Genomic DNA, 14,801 nt, shown 5'->3' with positions numbered 1-14,801 from the left:
TTTAATCCATTTACTGGATTTTAAATATTTTTAAGTGTTTCTATCGCGTTGCGAAGTGTAATTTAAATGTAATCTACGATCTCTGGGTACGAGAGACTAGTCTAGTTCTGTTAACAGTCGATTTATATGTCTTTGTGTCTATTTGAAAATACATTCTTAATTGTATTGCATCCATTTTTCTTACCTTTACAAGGAAACGAGGACGATATATTACTGTTTTTAATTATTTTTATCAAACTATTCATAACATTATTATCATTCATTTCTGCGCTCGCTTATATACCTCGGTTAGGTTTGTGTGTACACACTGAGTATAATGTATAAGTTGTGGCACGTATTCAATTATTAATAAAAAATAATGAACTTAAGTATGATACCATAATTACGATGGTTGACATATAAGGCAAATTTGAGCAGCTTCATGTTAATTTATAGACACAGTCATAGTGATAAGCGCACAAATGAATGAATTTTAAGAGTCTTTCCATATGCTTTATGATTGCTTGGTTTGCGGTAATCGCTGAGTTTTTGTTGCGATTAGAAATTTATTTTTGAAATGAAGTAAATTAATTAATCACTAGCTGACCCGGCAAACTTGTCAAAATCTATTTATCAAATATATTCATAAAATATAGCCTATGTTACTCGTGGATAATGTAGCTTTCGAATGGTGAAAGAATTTTTAAAATCGGTCCAGTAGTTTTTGAGCCTATTCAAAACAACCAACTAAACAAACAAAGTTTTTCTCTTTATAATATTAGTGTAGATAATTGAGATGAGATAAAGTAGAGGCATAATACGTAAAAGATTTATAGCATGACATTGTAACATAGGTGCTCTATACTATAGTAAAGCTATTATTAGTTTGCTTGTACAAGAAATGCGCATGGATACCAGTCTGATATTGATGACATCTTTTGTGTTTTTTAGTTTGCAATAAATAATAAAAAAGATACATAATGTAAATTTCTGCCATAAAGACAGTTGGACATAAAACAGAAAAATCTAATTATTTAGGAAAACATATGAAAAAGCGACTATTTTTGGTGACCTTGCTCTAAATATAACAATTTGTCCAACCAAACTGGCCAAAAATATAATTACGTAACTGATGGCAGATAGTAAAAGAAAAGTTTAGCAAGAATTATGTTTATGGGCAATTTTTGCTAATGAAGATTATGGATCTCTATTTTCTTAATCCATTTTTAATTATTGTTCTAGTTTATTATTTCTGTACTCACCTATATGGTTTTTTATCCTATAATGATATGGCGGGTTGTATAATGTATGGATACTACACGTTGTTTGTTTATTGCTACCCGGTGTATTTTTGCCTTGTCGTACTATAAAATATGTGTGTGGTGTATATGCGATCACGAATCGTACTTCATATATGTAGGCCAAATGCTTCTCATGTTACTTCGCAACCATTGAAACAATTACAATGTGAAAATGATAAAATGCCTCTTGCAAAATACTAAAATATTGTCACATATTAATTCACATATTTTATCATAATTATAATTAACTGCATTTATTCATTTCATTTAATAACGTATTGGGCAATATAACTTAAATGTATGTATGTTGAAATACTGCTAGAACATTGTTTTACATATAGACTGGCTTCGCTGTCCCAGGTAGCCTTGCATCAGAGAACTCTTAATGTCCATTGGGCTACATGTTTGCTTCCCCATTAGTAAAGCTCGATTACTTAAAAATATTATAGTATTCTTGTGAGAGAGATTTATATGGCATATTCCACTACATTGCTCCATAGATAATGCACTATACGGACTATTCGATTCGATAGTATTTGAGTTATGAATCTCTGGTTTTTCTATGTTCTATTAGAAATTGAATATTATTGATTGATTGTGAAGGAGGTTTTTGCCGGGGCCAGGGTAGCTGATAAGCCTCAAATGTGTCACTTTCTAAGAGTAGTTCCGTGTCCAGTAGGAGACTAATGGATACGTAATGAATATGAATTAATTAAATATCATTGTTACTCAGGAGGGCGATACCGTGGGTGTTGTCCGCAAAGACGATGGTATTCTCCACTTCTATGTGAATGGAGTGGACCAGGGGCCAGCGGCTTGCAACGTGCCAGAAAATGTTTATGGGATCGTTGGTAAGTGTATCAGAGATAACATTTAATTATATTTCAAAAGGGAACTGAAGCATGCTTGCGAATCAAATACTCCATAATTGTGAAGGATTTAAAGTTAAACAATGTTGTTATTATCATATTAACTCAAATGATAATTTTTAATAATATGCATATGACTTAGAAACATTAGAGGCAATCCTGGGGCTTATAAATCCAGGACTTGTTACCGAAGTGACGAGTTAAAATTGATTTATACTAATTAACTATGTATTACAATGGTTTAAATTTTAATATTACATTCATTATTATGAAATATAGACACGGTTATACATAAATGTGCATTGCATGCATTCGTGGCTGAGAAACTTGATATTTTTTACTTAACTTGATATATTAAAATGTTTTATACCATATATTTTTGTATACCAGTTTTCTATGTTTAAAATTGTATGGTAACTTAAAATTGTAATTGTAATTAAAAAATGAGTCTTTGTTACTTGAAATAAATTATTAAATTATTGAATTATAATTATAAATCTACACTAATATTATAAAAAGAAAAACTTTGTTTGGTTGTAATGAATAGGCTCAAAAACTACTGGACTGATTTAAAAAAATCTTTCAACATTCGAAAGCTACATTATCCACGAGTAACATAGGCTTTATTTTATATGAAATATATTTGATAAATAGTTTTTGAGGCGGTACAAAGATTGCCGGGACAGATAGTTATAAATCTACAGGTTATGTTTTAAGGCAGCCGATGTAGATTTTTAATTCAATATTACGTACATTCCTCTTTTAGACCTGTACGGGCGCGTGGCTCAAGCAACCATAGTGGACGCGTATCGCCCGCCGGCCGTGGTTCCCTTTTCGCCGGAGTCGCCTGCTTCCACCGAGTCGAACGCAACTGTTTACCCGTACGTAGCTTTTTTATACATATCATTATTGTAGATTGGTACTAGGAATCCTAGACGAGAAGAACTTTGAAGGGGGTAGAACCCTCTGTGGTTCGACTCCGGCGGCACCACCGCCACACCTATTTCTGCCTAATAACAGCAGTGTTAGGCGCTGCTGTGTTCCGTTTTGAAGGGTGGTAAGGAGGACAGACTTTTCCGAGGCGTTCCAGCTTAGCCCTCAGAGGTAGCGGCGCATCTGCGACCGACTTCAGGTAAGTATATCTAATCTTATCTGGTATTGATTACAGATGTCCATGGGCGGACACTTACGATCAAGTGGACTGTATCCTCGCCTGCTACTCCTATATTATAAAAAAAAACGAAAAAGTTAATCACAATTCATCAGTCATATTATCCCAGCATTGGATCGAGGTCCGAAAAAGGAACACCTCCTTGGTTGAAATATTACTGCAGTATTCTCTATAATACATGGTAACGTTCTACAGCGTAAGTAGAGGTTGGTGTAAAAAAGGATACGATGGAATGTAAGAGACAAGAAGACTTGAATGAAGTAGCCGACTTACTGATTAATCATTTATGCATGAGAAAATGAAATATTTGTGAGCGAGCTGACAGCACTGCCTTCTTCTTCTGAATCAGAGTGGTAAGTACATAGTAATTAAGCATGATATATTACTTTAATGTTGTTTTAGGAGTAACAGAAAAAGCTGAATATTCATTTTTGGTCGATTTACATAAAAATGTAGTCGCTCGAATGACTAAATGAAGTCTCTTTGCGTGTTAACGCACGCTAACTGCCCTGTACGTAAAATTATAGGGTTTTGAAAGAAGATTCCGTCTATCTAAAATCAATACCTAATTGAATTTTTATGTCACAAATATACAATAATCGTCTACACTTATCTTTTGATCCGCGATGGAATGGAGACGGTATATGCGGTTTCATTAATGCATTCATGGTGTTACGGTAACAACTCACCAGGGGGCTCTGCAGTAAACATTCTTTGTACAAACGAATGTTAGCATGTGTCTCCAAACTAGTTCAATTTTGATTGCCCACTTCTTGCAACTGGGGGAGGCCTGGACCGTATTATACTACGCTATTCTGCTATACCGGGATGCGTGGAAAGACGTACGGATTAGTGGCCGAACCATGTCAAATGTTTTTTTATCCATTACCCATAAGGCCTGTAACAAGGTTTCACGACTGCTAACCAAGTGCTACAATACCTGAGATCGTCGTATTAACGTGTGATACAAAGCGCAGCAGCGCGCCACTAGCGGTCATCTATATAGTAGTAAGCCAAGAAGTATAATCGTGCTGTTATCTAAACTTCACGGTGCTAGGTTTTTCAGCCATGCCAGATCACTGTACTGTATGTACATCGATCACTGTAGGTACATCGAGATTTTAAACTTTGTATAAAGAGGCGCCTTTATGTTAGTCCGAGTACATAGTTATAGAGTAAATGTAATCCACCAAAGATAGGATTAAATTCCTACCTGAGGCGACATTCACCGGTATCCCATGAAGACTAAGCTGGAACACCTTAAAAATGTTTGTTTTCCTTACCGCACCCTTCAAACCGGAACAAAGCAGCGTTTAATACTTCCGTAATTGGATGGAAATACGAGTAGGTGTGGCGGTGGTGCCACTGGAGTCGAACCACAATAGATTTTACCATCTTCAAAACCTACGTGACATCTACAACGCCTCACAACACACGGGTCTTAAAGTCAACAGGGATAAGGCAAACATCATGTCTATAAGTCCATGTCACACCCGTATAGGTTGTTGTTGTGGGAATGTGGTTACTCTAAGAATCCACCTCAGCTAGTTTACGTGCGGAAAAATATGGACTGCTTTCTTACCCCATAAGATCCTTTACTGTAGGCTTTAGAAGCCTCAAAGCCGAAACCTCAAAGTCGGAGGGAGCTATGCTCGGAATTAGGTGTAGCTTAGTCGGCTGAAGTGGCGTTGACCAGCCATATCACTCGATAGGACCGACCGATATAATCAATGATAGTCTCGCCCTCCAAAACCTTTAAAAATATTTAATAAACACAAAACAAATGCTATTAATAGGATTATTGCTTGCAATAAAAAATAAAAATAATAATAATTTTTAAATTTTATATGACTGTCGGTAACAAATTATTGAGATAAAACAAAGAAAAAAAGGAAAAAAATGCTTTACTTTAAAAACAAAAAAATAAATAAAAAGACAATGTTATATTTGCTGTGGGTAAATTAAATAGACAAGTGACATACTTTTATATTTATTAATATAATTTGATAATGTATGATTGGCATTATTATTTAGCGAGGTACAACAAGCGTATAGGTGGATATTAAAATATTATACATCGATAGAACTGTTTTATATCAAAAATAATATGTTTATAACAATGAAATTTTAGCAAACATATACATATTACAATTAATTTTTCATAGCGATAGAGTTACAACATTATATTTCTGACTATTGTGTGAAAATGCCATAAGTTTAAGTAACCCTTATATAATATCATAATAAACAAATAAATATTTGTAACCATTTAGACATAGAACATAGAAAATCGAAAACATAATTTTTAAATTTATACTCATGATGAGACAATGAATGATTGGCGTCATTATTTAAAGAGGTATAATGAGCGTATAGTTTGTTATTAAAATATTATACACTGATAAAACTTTCTTTACATTAAAAATATGTTGATAACAATGATATTGTAGCAAACATATTTAAATTAATTTTAGTACGTAGTTATGGAATTACATCATTAGATTTCTATTTTTGACAGTTTTATTAACTTGTGGCCATTTAAATTCTTATTATTAAGCTATATATCGATAGAACATGGAAGATTGAAAACATCTTGTTAATGAGGGGCCGACAGTCCACTCGGTGGTCTTGTTGCCTGCACCAGTATACCAATAAGGCAAAGCATAATAAATATATGAAAAGTACGTAGTCTCTTGTGTGAAGATGTTGTCTTGCTAGCTGCAAGTACCGAATGTATCTTCGCACGAATCCGCGTCTTGTTATGGGTCTGTAACAAGGACGACAGTTAGAATTAAATAAAATATGCGTAACGCGTGCGTGGTAAGAAAGGATACGGCTGGAGTCCTGACTAGGTGAATGGGACAGACATATTAAAAGGTGTTATCGGTCAACCGATACAGGCATGGATATATCTACCAAATCAAAAAACAAACCTGTGTAAATTTCTTGCCGAATCTTCAGTTGAGTTCGTATCCGATTCGGTAGTAGTATATAAAATGTATTTTGTAACTGACAAAGTGTCTCATACACAAATATAAATCTATTTCGTATCATATGTATCTCTTTGTTTATCTGTCTTCACTATTTCGTATTAATTCAGTATCAGAGCGACTAACTGGCAGCTAGACAAGTTACTCACTGTGCCTGTATTGACCGTAATGTGCTAGTAGAATATTCTATTCTATTATATTCTACTTTACTGTATCGGTAGTTTTTTAGTTCATAAGTTACATTCTTGGTACTGATTTTTCCCCTGCATCAAAATGAAAGTAATATTAAAATTATTTCTTGATTTTTTTACATCGTTTGTCGATCAGAATATTTGATTTGCATCGGGGATTCCATTCACGACAAAATACGACGAAATGTTGATTGTTTTTCTTAAAAATTAAAATGGCGGTATTTTATACTCTGGATTCAATAAGATCTATTAGTGTTTTGACTAATGATTTTTCTCATGTGTCAAAATAAAAGTAATATTAAAATTATATTTTGATTTTTTTACATAGTTTGTGACAAAACAAATATTATCATAACAATCGAAAATCGATTTATAAAGTGACAATTTAATGGCAAGGGTATGGCGATTTTTGCTTTAACCGATTTTTCGTATTCCAATGGTCAAATCGCATGCTGTTCATTGGTTCTCGTAAGAATAATTTCAAAAGTATTTGCAATAATTAAAACCTTTATTTTTATAATAAATGGTTTTATTTCAGACCCTAAGCTTCAATATTTTGATATTCGGTATCATTATTGGTCCACCTCGTGCTAACACAACAATAAGAACAACGAACATGTTATTATCAATTAATTATTATTCTTGAAGAATCGAAACATAAATAGTAATGTGCATCCTTATCTCTTGCGCAATATGACATTACCGCATTACCCCGTGCCTGGCTGTCATTGTCTATTTTGTTTTGTTGATAGAGTTTTACTCTTCACCGAAATAAACTGTGATATAATATCTACCGTGATCATTTTATTCTCAATAACTTATATTGATACAACGTGTGCACTTTTCATGTGCGTAATACACTGCTGCAAGCGAATCGACTCACTCTGCAAGCGCGCATTCAGAGCCGCTGCATTTGAAAACGCCAGATGTAATTTGTTACAAAATTATTTTTTCTTAAAGCTTAAAAACCTAGCTTTCCAATGACATATTTTTCATGGAAATCTGTACGGTAGTTATTATTTTTAAAACAATCTTAGCCAAAGTGGAGGTTAAAAGGAAATTTTACCAAAGGGATTGATGTGATTGAAGTGAAATAGGACATTACGAACATTTTAAAATTGTTGAGTTGGTGTAATTAATACCGGGTGTTACCTCCCCTTTCCCTAATAACTGATTGCATTTGATTTGTCATCGGACAGACATTTTTTTTTATAGCGGCTTGGGGCATAGCCTCCCACTCCTCTAATAATGCGCTTTGGAGCTCGCGAACGTTTGAAGGAGCCGGATTTCTGGTCCGAACGTTTCGTCACAATACATCCCACAATTGCTCAATCGGATTCATGTCTGGGCTGAGCGCAGGCCAGTCCACCGTCGGCATACCGACTTCATTGAGGAATTCCCTAGTGACACGTTCAGTGTGACACCGGGCATTATCATGCATTAACATAAATTTATCCCCAATGAACCTGTCATACGGAACCATATGATCCGAGAGAACATCTATGATGCATAGGTCAGCAGTCAATCCTCCTCCTCGGTGTCCTGCAGGCACGAAAACGAGCTACGTTTATTCGTCAAAAGAAATCCCGGACCACATCATACAAAAACCGCCCCCTTAGGCAACTGTTTCATTGAAACAGCACTGCGCAAACCATTCTCCTAGACGCCTGTAGACCTGATCTATCCTGTCATTGTCATGCAAACACATTCTGCATTCGTCAGTGGACAGGACAGAGCGCCATTGGTCGATGCTCCAATCGAGACGCTACCGAACAAATTGAAGTCGAGCTTGCTGGTGTCTTGTAGCCAATTTGGGGTCTTTGGCAGCCCATTTTGGAGTGAGGTTGGCTTCTCTCAGGTGTCTTCTTACTGTTCACTCACTGACAGCTACTCCGCGTACTTGTCAGAGCTCTTGTTCCACATCAACGCCGTTCAAATGGCGATTTCAAAGTGACGTCGATACAATTAATCCATCGTAAACGGCGGAAATGCAACGATTATTGCTGGTTCTTGGTCTCCGAAAAAAGCCGCCAGTCTCTTGAAAGCGTCCGTAAACTCTTAAAAACAGCAGATTGCGACAAACGAAACTGGCGAGCTACTGCACGCTGGCTAATGCCCTGTTGCAACGCAACAACTTGAGCGCTCTATTCCGGTGTTGTTTCCATGATGTCGTCGATATAATGAGCGCAGGTAGTGGAGCAGATCTCCTACAGGTCAACATCTGATAAGCGGCTGATAACTTTATGACAACACAATAGCCTTTTATACGGAATTACAGTCTGCAAATAGTGGGTATCACAACGAGCACAATTCCCGCTACTTCAATTCGGCACCAATTAAAAAAAAAGTATTGTACTGAGTTTTATGGTAATGATATCATTCGAAAGCTAGGTTTTTCTTTAAGAAAAAGTAATTTTGTAACAAAAATACATCTGCGTTTTCAAATGCAGCGGCTTTGAGTGCGCGCTTGGAGTGTGAGTCGATTCGTTTGCCCGCGAGCGTAGTTACGGTAGAACGTTTTTCATATTAAGTGTAATATGACATGACGTTTTATTTTGATTTAGTTCGTGTGTGTACTTGTACTTTTTGTCGTTATACACGTTGGGCTCGTTTTAATGATTTTAATGCTACAGCACCATATTTCGATACTTTTTTCAATGAGTGTAAGTATGATGAATAAAATCACAATCCATAATAAACTGTATTATGTCTTAGAATGAAACAGTTGTACTTCGTCTACCAAAACTGTGTAACTGAGTCAAATAAAACAATTTCTTGGAAATATTTGTGTTATTTTTCTACTGAATCTATTTATGCTGCTGTTTATTTGTATTTACATGTACCTTTCTTATTTATCTATATTTTTACTTTAATTTGTTGCTGAGCAACGTGATATAGTCATTTTAGGTTTTTTTACCTACTACCTTTAAAAGTAAACGGTATGTGTTAGTTGAATTACATTATGACTTCCTACTATCAGCTAAAACTGTTCATCAATCTACCTTAACCTATGTCGGATAATTTCGATTTTGAGGTTATGTTACATTTCGGTAAATAACTTCAGAACCCGGGTGCTGATCTAAAAAATAATTATTGAGGGTAGTAATTGGTTAATTATACATGGTCCAAAACAAGTTTCAATTTGATGCAATTCTGGACGGCGGTCCATACTTTCAAGGGCATTGTACTTTCATCTCTTACCGAAGTAAAAAGATGAGCCTTTGTTATACCAAAATAGCGAGTATAAATTTTATAATTGTATAAATACTCGTAGATGTATTTTTCTTTTCATTGCAATTGCAATTTTCGCATTGTAATAATATATTTAGATGTGTTTTCGTTAAAATTAAATAAGCAAAATTAAGGAGGAATAATAGGTTTGTGTCTGCAATTGTTTTTCTAATTACTCACATCATTTTTCGACGTCTATCTTCTTTTTGAGCAGATGTACAGCTGGGAAAGCTTTCTCCCCTTAAACTCAAGATTATCCAATAGATAAATTATCCTGTTTTCAGGAGGCAACTGATTCTTACTTCATACAGGCCAGCGCCACCCATATGGTAATCGATAATTGAAACTCCGAAGTTTGACGTCTTATCGTTAGGGTTGCTGTAATAATAAATCTTAATAAAATGGAACAATATTTGGAAATACATATTTTTCATTTTCTTTATTACCCTTCTTCGTATATTTTTATAATGAATAAACGAATGCATAAAAACGATTTTAAAAACAATAGTTTAGTTTATGAAATGCATTTATTTTCTTTAAGTATTTTTCTTTACTTTGTTATTTATCAGCTACGTTTGACATTTCATTGTCAATGGTCAGATTACCAGACTTAGGTCTGTAAGAATGACATATGGGCTATATAGAAACTTTTTTTTTAATATGCATAAATGAATGGCAGAAACGTTCATAATTAATTATATATAAACTTTTAATAAATAATGAATAAAATAAAAATTATGAATAAATAATTGTTTACTAGTAAATATGACATTGTCCTTCGAAAATTGATCCTTATATCGTATTAATTACTCGGAAAAAAATAGTTTTAACAATTATTATTGTACATTTGCCTCTGGCCTTCTATATGTACTCGAAAGTCATCAATAACAGCTCGAATTTCATAGATATTTTTAACCGACTTCAAAAAGGAGGTGGTTATCAATTCGGCCGGTATCTTTTTTTTTTTTATGTATGTACACCAATTACTCCGCCGTTACTGAACCGATTTTAATAAGTCTTTTTTTATTGTGTAGAGACGAGCTGCAAGTTGGTCCCATTAAAATATGGTTAGGATCCATCGATTGGTTTTGGATAAAAAGAGGGGAACTCCTCCACCCATGTAAATATAACAGCCATAACTTCGCCGTTTATGAACCTATTTTAATGCTTTTAATTTCGTGTGTGGACAATTGCTACAAGTTGGTCCCATTTAAATATGATGAGGATCAGAGTGGTTTCTGGAGACAAAATATGTAACTCCTCAACCGATAGGTATACTTGAGTTTTGTTTGAAGATATTTGGTGTAGGTTCTAATGAAATTGCAAAACCAGTTTATCATTGACTATTTAAGGGTCTGATAATGTGGCTCGGAGTCAAAATATGTACCTCCTCAACCGATGGGAATAAATGAGTTGTGTTTGAAGATATTTGGTGTACGTTCTAATGAAATTACAAAGCCAGTTCATCATTGACTATTTAAGGGTCTGATAATGTGTCTCGGAGTCAAAATATGTAACTCCTCAACCGATGGGAATAATTGAGTTGTGTTTGAAGATATTTGGTGTTGGTTCTAAGGAAATTTGAAAGCCAGTTCATCATTGACTATTTAAGGGTCTAATAATGTGGCTCGGAGTCAAAATATGTAACTCCTCAACCGATGAGAATAATTGAGTTGTGTTTGAAGATATTTGGTGTAGGTTCTAATGAAATTGCGAAGCCAGTTCATCATTGACTATTTAAGAGTCTGATAATGTGGCTCGGAGACAAAATATGTAACTCCTCACCCGATGGGTATAATTGAGTTGTGTTTGAAGATATTTGGTGTAGGTTCTAATGAAATTGCGAAGCCAGTTCATCATTGACTATTTAAGAGTCTGATAATGTCGCTCGGAGACAAAATATGTAACTCCTCACCCGATGGGAATAATTGAGTTGTGTTTGAAGATATTTGGTGTAGGTTCTAATGAAATTGCGAAGCCAGTTCATCATTGACTATTTGAGGGTCTGATAATGTGGCTCGGAGTCGAAATATGTAACTCCTCAACCGATGGGAATAATTGAGTTGTGTTTGAAGATATTTGGTGTAGGTTCTAATGAAATTGCAAAGCCAGTTCATCATTGACTATTTAAGAGTCTGATAATGTGGCTCGGAGACAAAATATGTAACTCCTCACCCGATGGGAATAATTGAGTTGTGTTTAAAGATATTTGGTGTAGGTTCTAATGAAATTGCAAAGCCAGTTCATCATTGACTATTTAGGGGTCTGATAGTGTGGTTCGAAGACAAAATATGTAACTCCTCAACCGATGGGAATAATTGAGTTGTGTTTGAAGATATTTGGTGTAGGTTCTAATGAAATTGCAAAGCCAGTTCATCATTGACTATTTAAGGGTCTAATAATGTGGCTCGGGGACAAAATATGTAACTCCTCAACCGATGAGAATAATTGAGTTCCGTTTGAAGATATTTGGTGTAGGTTCTAATGAAATTGCGAAGCCAGTTCATCATTGACTATTTGAGGGTCTGATAATGTGGCTCGGAGACAAAATATGTAACTCCTCACCCGATGGGAATAATTGAGTTGTGTTTGAAGATATTTGGTGTAGGTTCTAATGAAATTGCAAAGCCAGTTCATCATTGACTATTTAGGGGTCTGATAGTGTGGCTCGAAGACAAAATATGTAACTCCTCAACCGATGGGAATAATTGAGTTGTGTTTGAAGATATTTGGTGTAGGTTCTAATGAAATTGCAAAGCCAGTTCATCATTGACTATTTAAGGGTCTAATAATGTGGCTCGGGGACAAAATATGTAACTCCTCAACCGATGGGAATAATTGAGTTGTGTTTGAAGATATTTGGTGTAGGTTCTAATGAAATTGCAAAGCCAGTTCATCATTGACCATTTAGTTAGGTTAGGTTTGAACATATAAGACAATATAAAACTAAGCGAGCAGGGCGCGGCAGCGCCCTGCGAGCGTGCGGTTCCAATCAATGTAAATTCAGACCTTACCTTAATTCATGATCACGTTTATACAATTTTATATTGTATTAATATAAATGTTATTATGTCATCACTAAAAATGGTGAAATAAAATTTTTAGACTTCAGAAATATGTACTAAACCAACATTTATTTGAATTATTTTTTACTTTGTAGTGACATAGAAGTCGGTTATTTTTTGTTAAATTTTTTTTTGTTATTCTAGTTTCTGGTTCTGTACAAAAATGGTATAACGGAACCCTTATAATCTCACTCGTGCGTCTGTCCGTCCGTCTTTCATAGCCATTTTCCGAAACCTCTAGACCAAATGAGTTGAAATTTGGTACTTGGTATATGCCTTTCCTTAACCCAAAGACGAAGAAAGATTTTTTCTGGGAAAAGAGTTAGGTAAGTAAGTTATAAGTAAAGTTGTACGAATTTCACAAATATTTTGTAAGAATGTATTTACAATGAAAAAAGTCAAAAATAAGTTAAGCATTTCGTTTCGACCGGATTCTCATGAGCATTGACGAACACGGTCAACTTTAAAGCGCCGTAATAGCGTTTTCAATGAATGAAATTAAAAAAAATAATAATAATATATGAAATATATACATACATATATATATATATATATATATATATATATATATATATATATATATATATATATATATATATGTATATATTTATATGTGTATATATTTAATATATATATTTTTTTTATGTATATTTCATGAATAAATGTTCATTCAACTTCTAAATAATAAAAAATAAATTATAACTAATAAAACCAAAGAAATCCTTTGCAGCTTTCGAAATAACAACCACAACTGGAGAATTGGATGGAGGTTTTCATAAACTTCAAGGGCATTTTTCAGTTAACGTAAATAAGTATTAAGATGGACTAAATAAATAAGTAGCGGTATGGATTATAAAAAAGATAAAGTGCTTTATCTGTTTCATAATTCATAATGGCTTCGCCTGTATATTAATAACATGTATATTTTCATTAAAGGCTTATCAAACTTCTAATTAAATAGAAATAAATTACAAGTAATATAATAAAAAAAAAATATTTGCAGCTTTCGAAATAACAAACACAGCTGGAGAAATTGAGGTTTTCATAAACATTAATGACATTTTTCACTTAACATAAAAAAAAACAAAAAATGTTTTATCGATGACAAGTACCTATATTATCAATATTATGTATAAATATATTATGTTTGATAAATTAAATATTTTTATTGTTAACAAGATTTATATTTGACATCTCAGTAATATATTTCGTTCATAAAATATATAATTTGTGGTAGACGAGGAAACAAATGAAATCGATAATTAAAATTCAACATTTTTAGATATAAAATGCATGAAACATGTAAATTTAAAAGCACGAAAAATAAAATATATCATGTTGTAATTTAGTGCCGGCGAGGGCACAGGGAACAGTTTGCAGAAACCAGCAGGTTTGCCCACAAAGATATTTCAAAAAATATAAAACATACGAAAATGATAAATGCGATTACGTAGCCCAACAGATTGACCATTGCTTCTTCCTGTGGGTCAAGCGGCTCGCGGTCGCGTCGCTGCCGACGGTCACACCCATTTTCCTCGATCCAATTTTGTCCGTCCCAATTTTCCCAACGTTCGGCCCTGAAACAATATTATCAGTTCTTTACTATACTACCATCACGTTTTTTATAGTCGAAATAGGGAAACAAGCCCTCGCTCTCGTCATTGACATCAATTGTCGATGGTGCGACCTGGTATGATTTTGTGGTGGAATTTAAGAATTACATGATACCACTTCAACCGCGTTGATGATATTTTGTTGCGGACCCCTGTCTTGGGTCGCCCCTGGTATACTAGGTTGATAATATGCACATTTTTTGGATTTAGTCGGAAGCAATGTTTGACTGCATAAATGTTATTAAATTTAAAATTACGATGAAGAGATTTGCAGAATACAGCAAAGTCGTAGAAAGTACTTAACATCAAAATGGCGTGTATTGATTTTTATTTACATCTGGGAAAATATTCTCGTTCGGTTATCTATAAAATGTAATACCCTGCATATTGC

General features: G+C 34.2%; 1 protein-coding gene across 10 annotated transcripts in view; it reads left to right on the top strand.

Annotated features, from left to right (window-relative positions):
* Neurl4 (neuralized E3 ubiquitin protein ligase 4) overlaps positions 1–14,801 on the top strand; it is a 251,324-nt gene that overhangs the window by 137,584 nt on the left and 98,939 nt on the right. For all 10 annotated transcript variants that reach the window (XM_073074332.1, XM_073074336.1, XM_073074331.1 and 7 more), the window contains 2 exons: positions 2,014–2,131; positions 2,916–3,030. In XM_073074332.1, the coding sequence (XP_072930433.1) occupies positions 2,014–2,131; positions 2,916–3,030 (233 nt within the window). The remainder of the gene's footprint in view (positions 1–2,013; positions 2,132–2,915; positions 3,031–14,801) is intronic.

The sequence above is a fragment of the Epargyreus clarus genome, unplaced genomic scaffold, assembly GCF_041222505.1.
Source record: "Epargyreus clarus isolate Ecla_fem2 unplaced genomic scaffold, WU_Ecla_fem_2.2 ptg000007l, whole genome shotgun sequence".
NCBI lineage: Eukaryota > Metazoa > Arthropoda > Insecta > Lepidoptera > Hesperiidae > Epargyreus > Epargyreus clarus.
The sequence above is the reverse complement of the archived record's forward strand: the minus strand, read 5'-3'. Positions and strand labels throughout refer to the sequence as shown.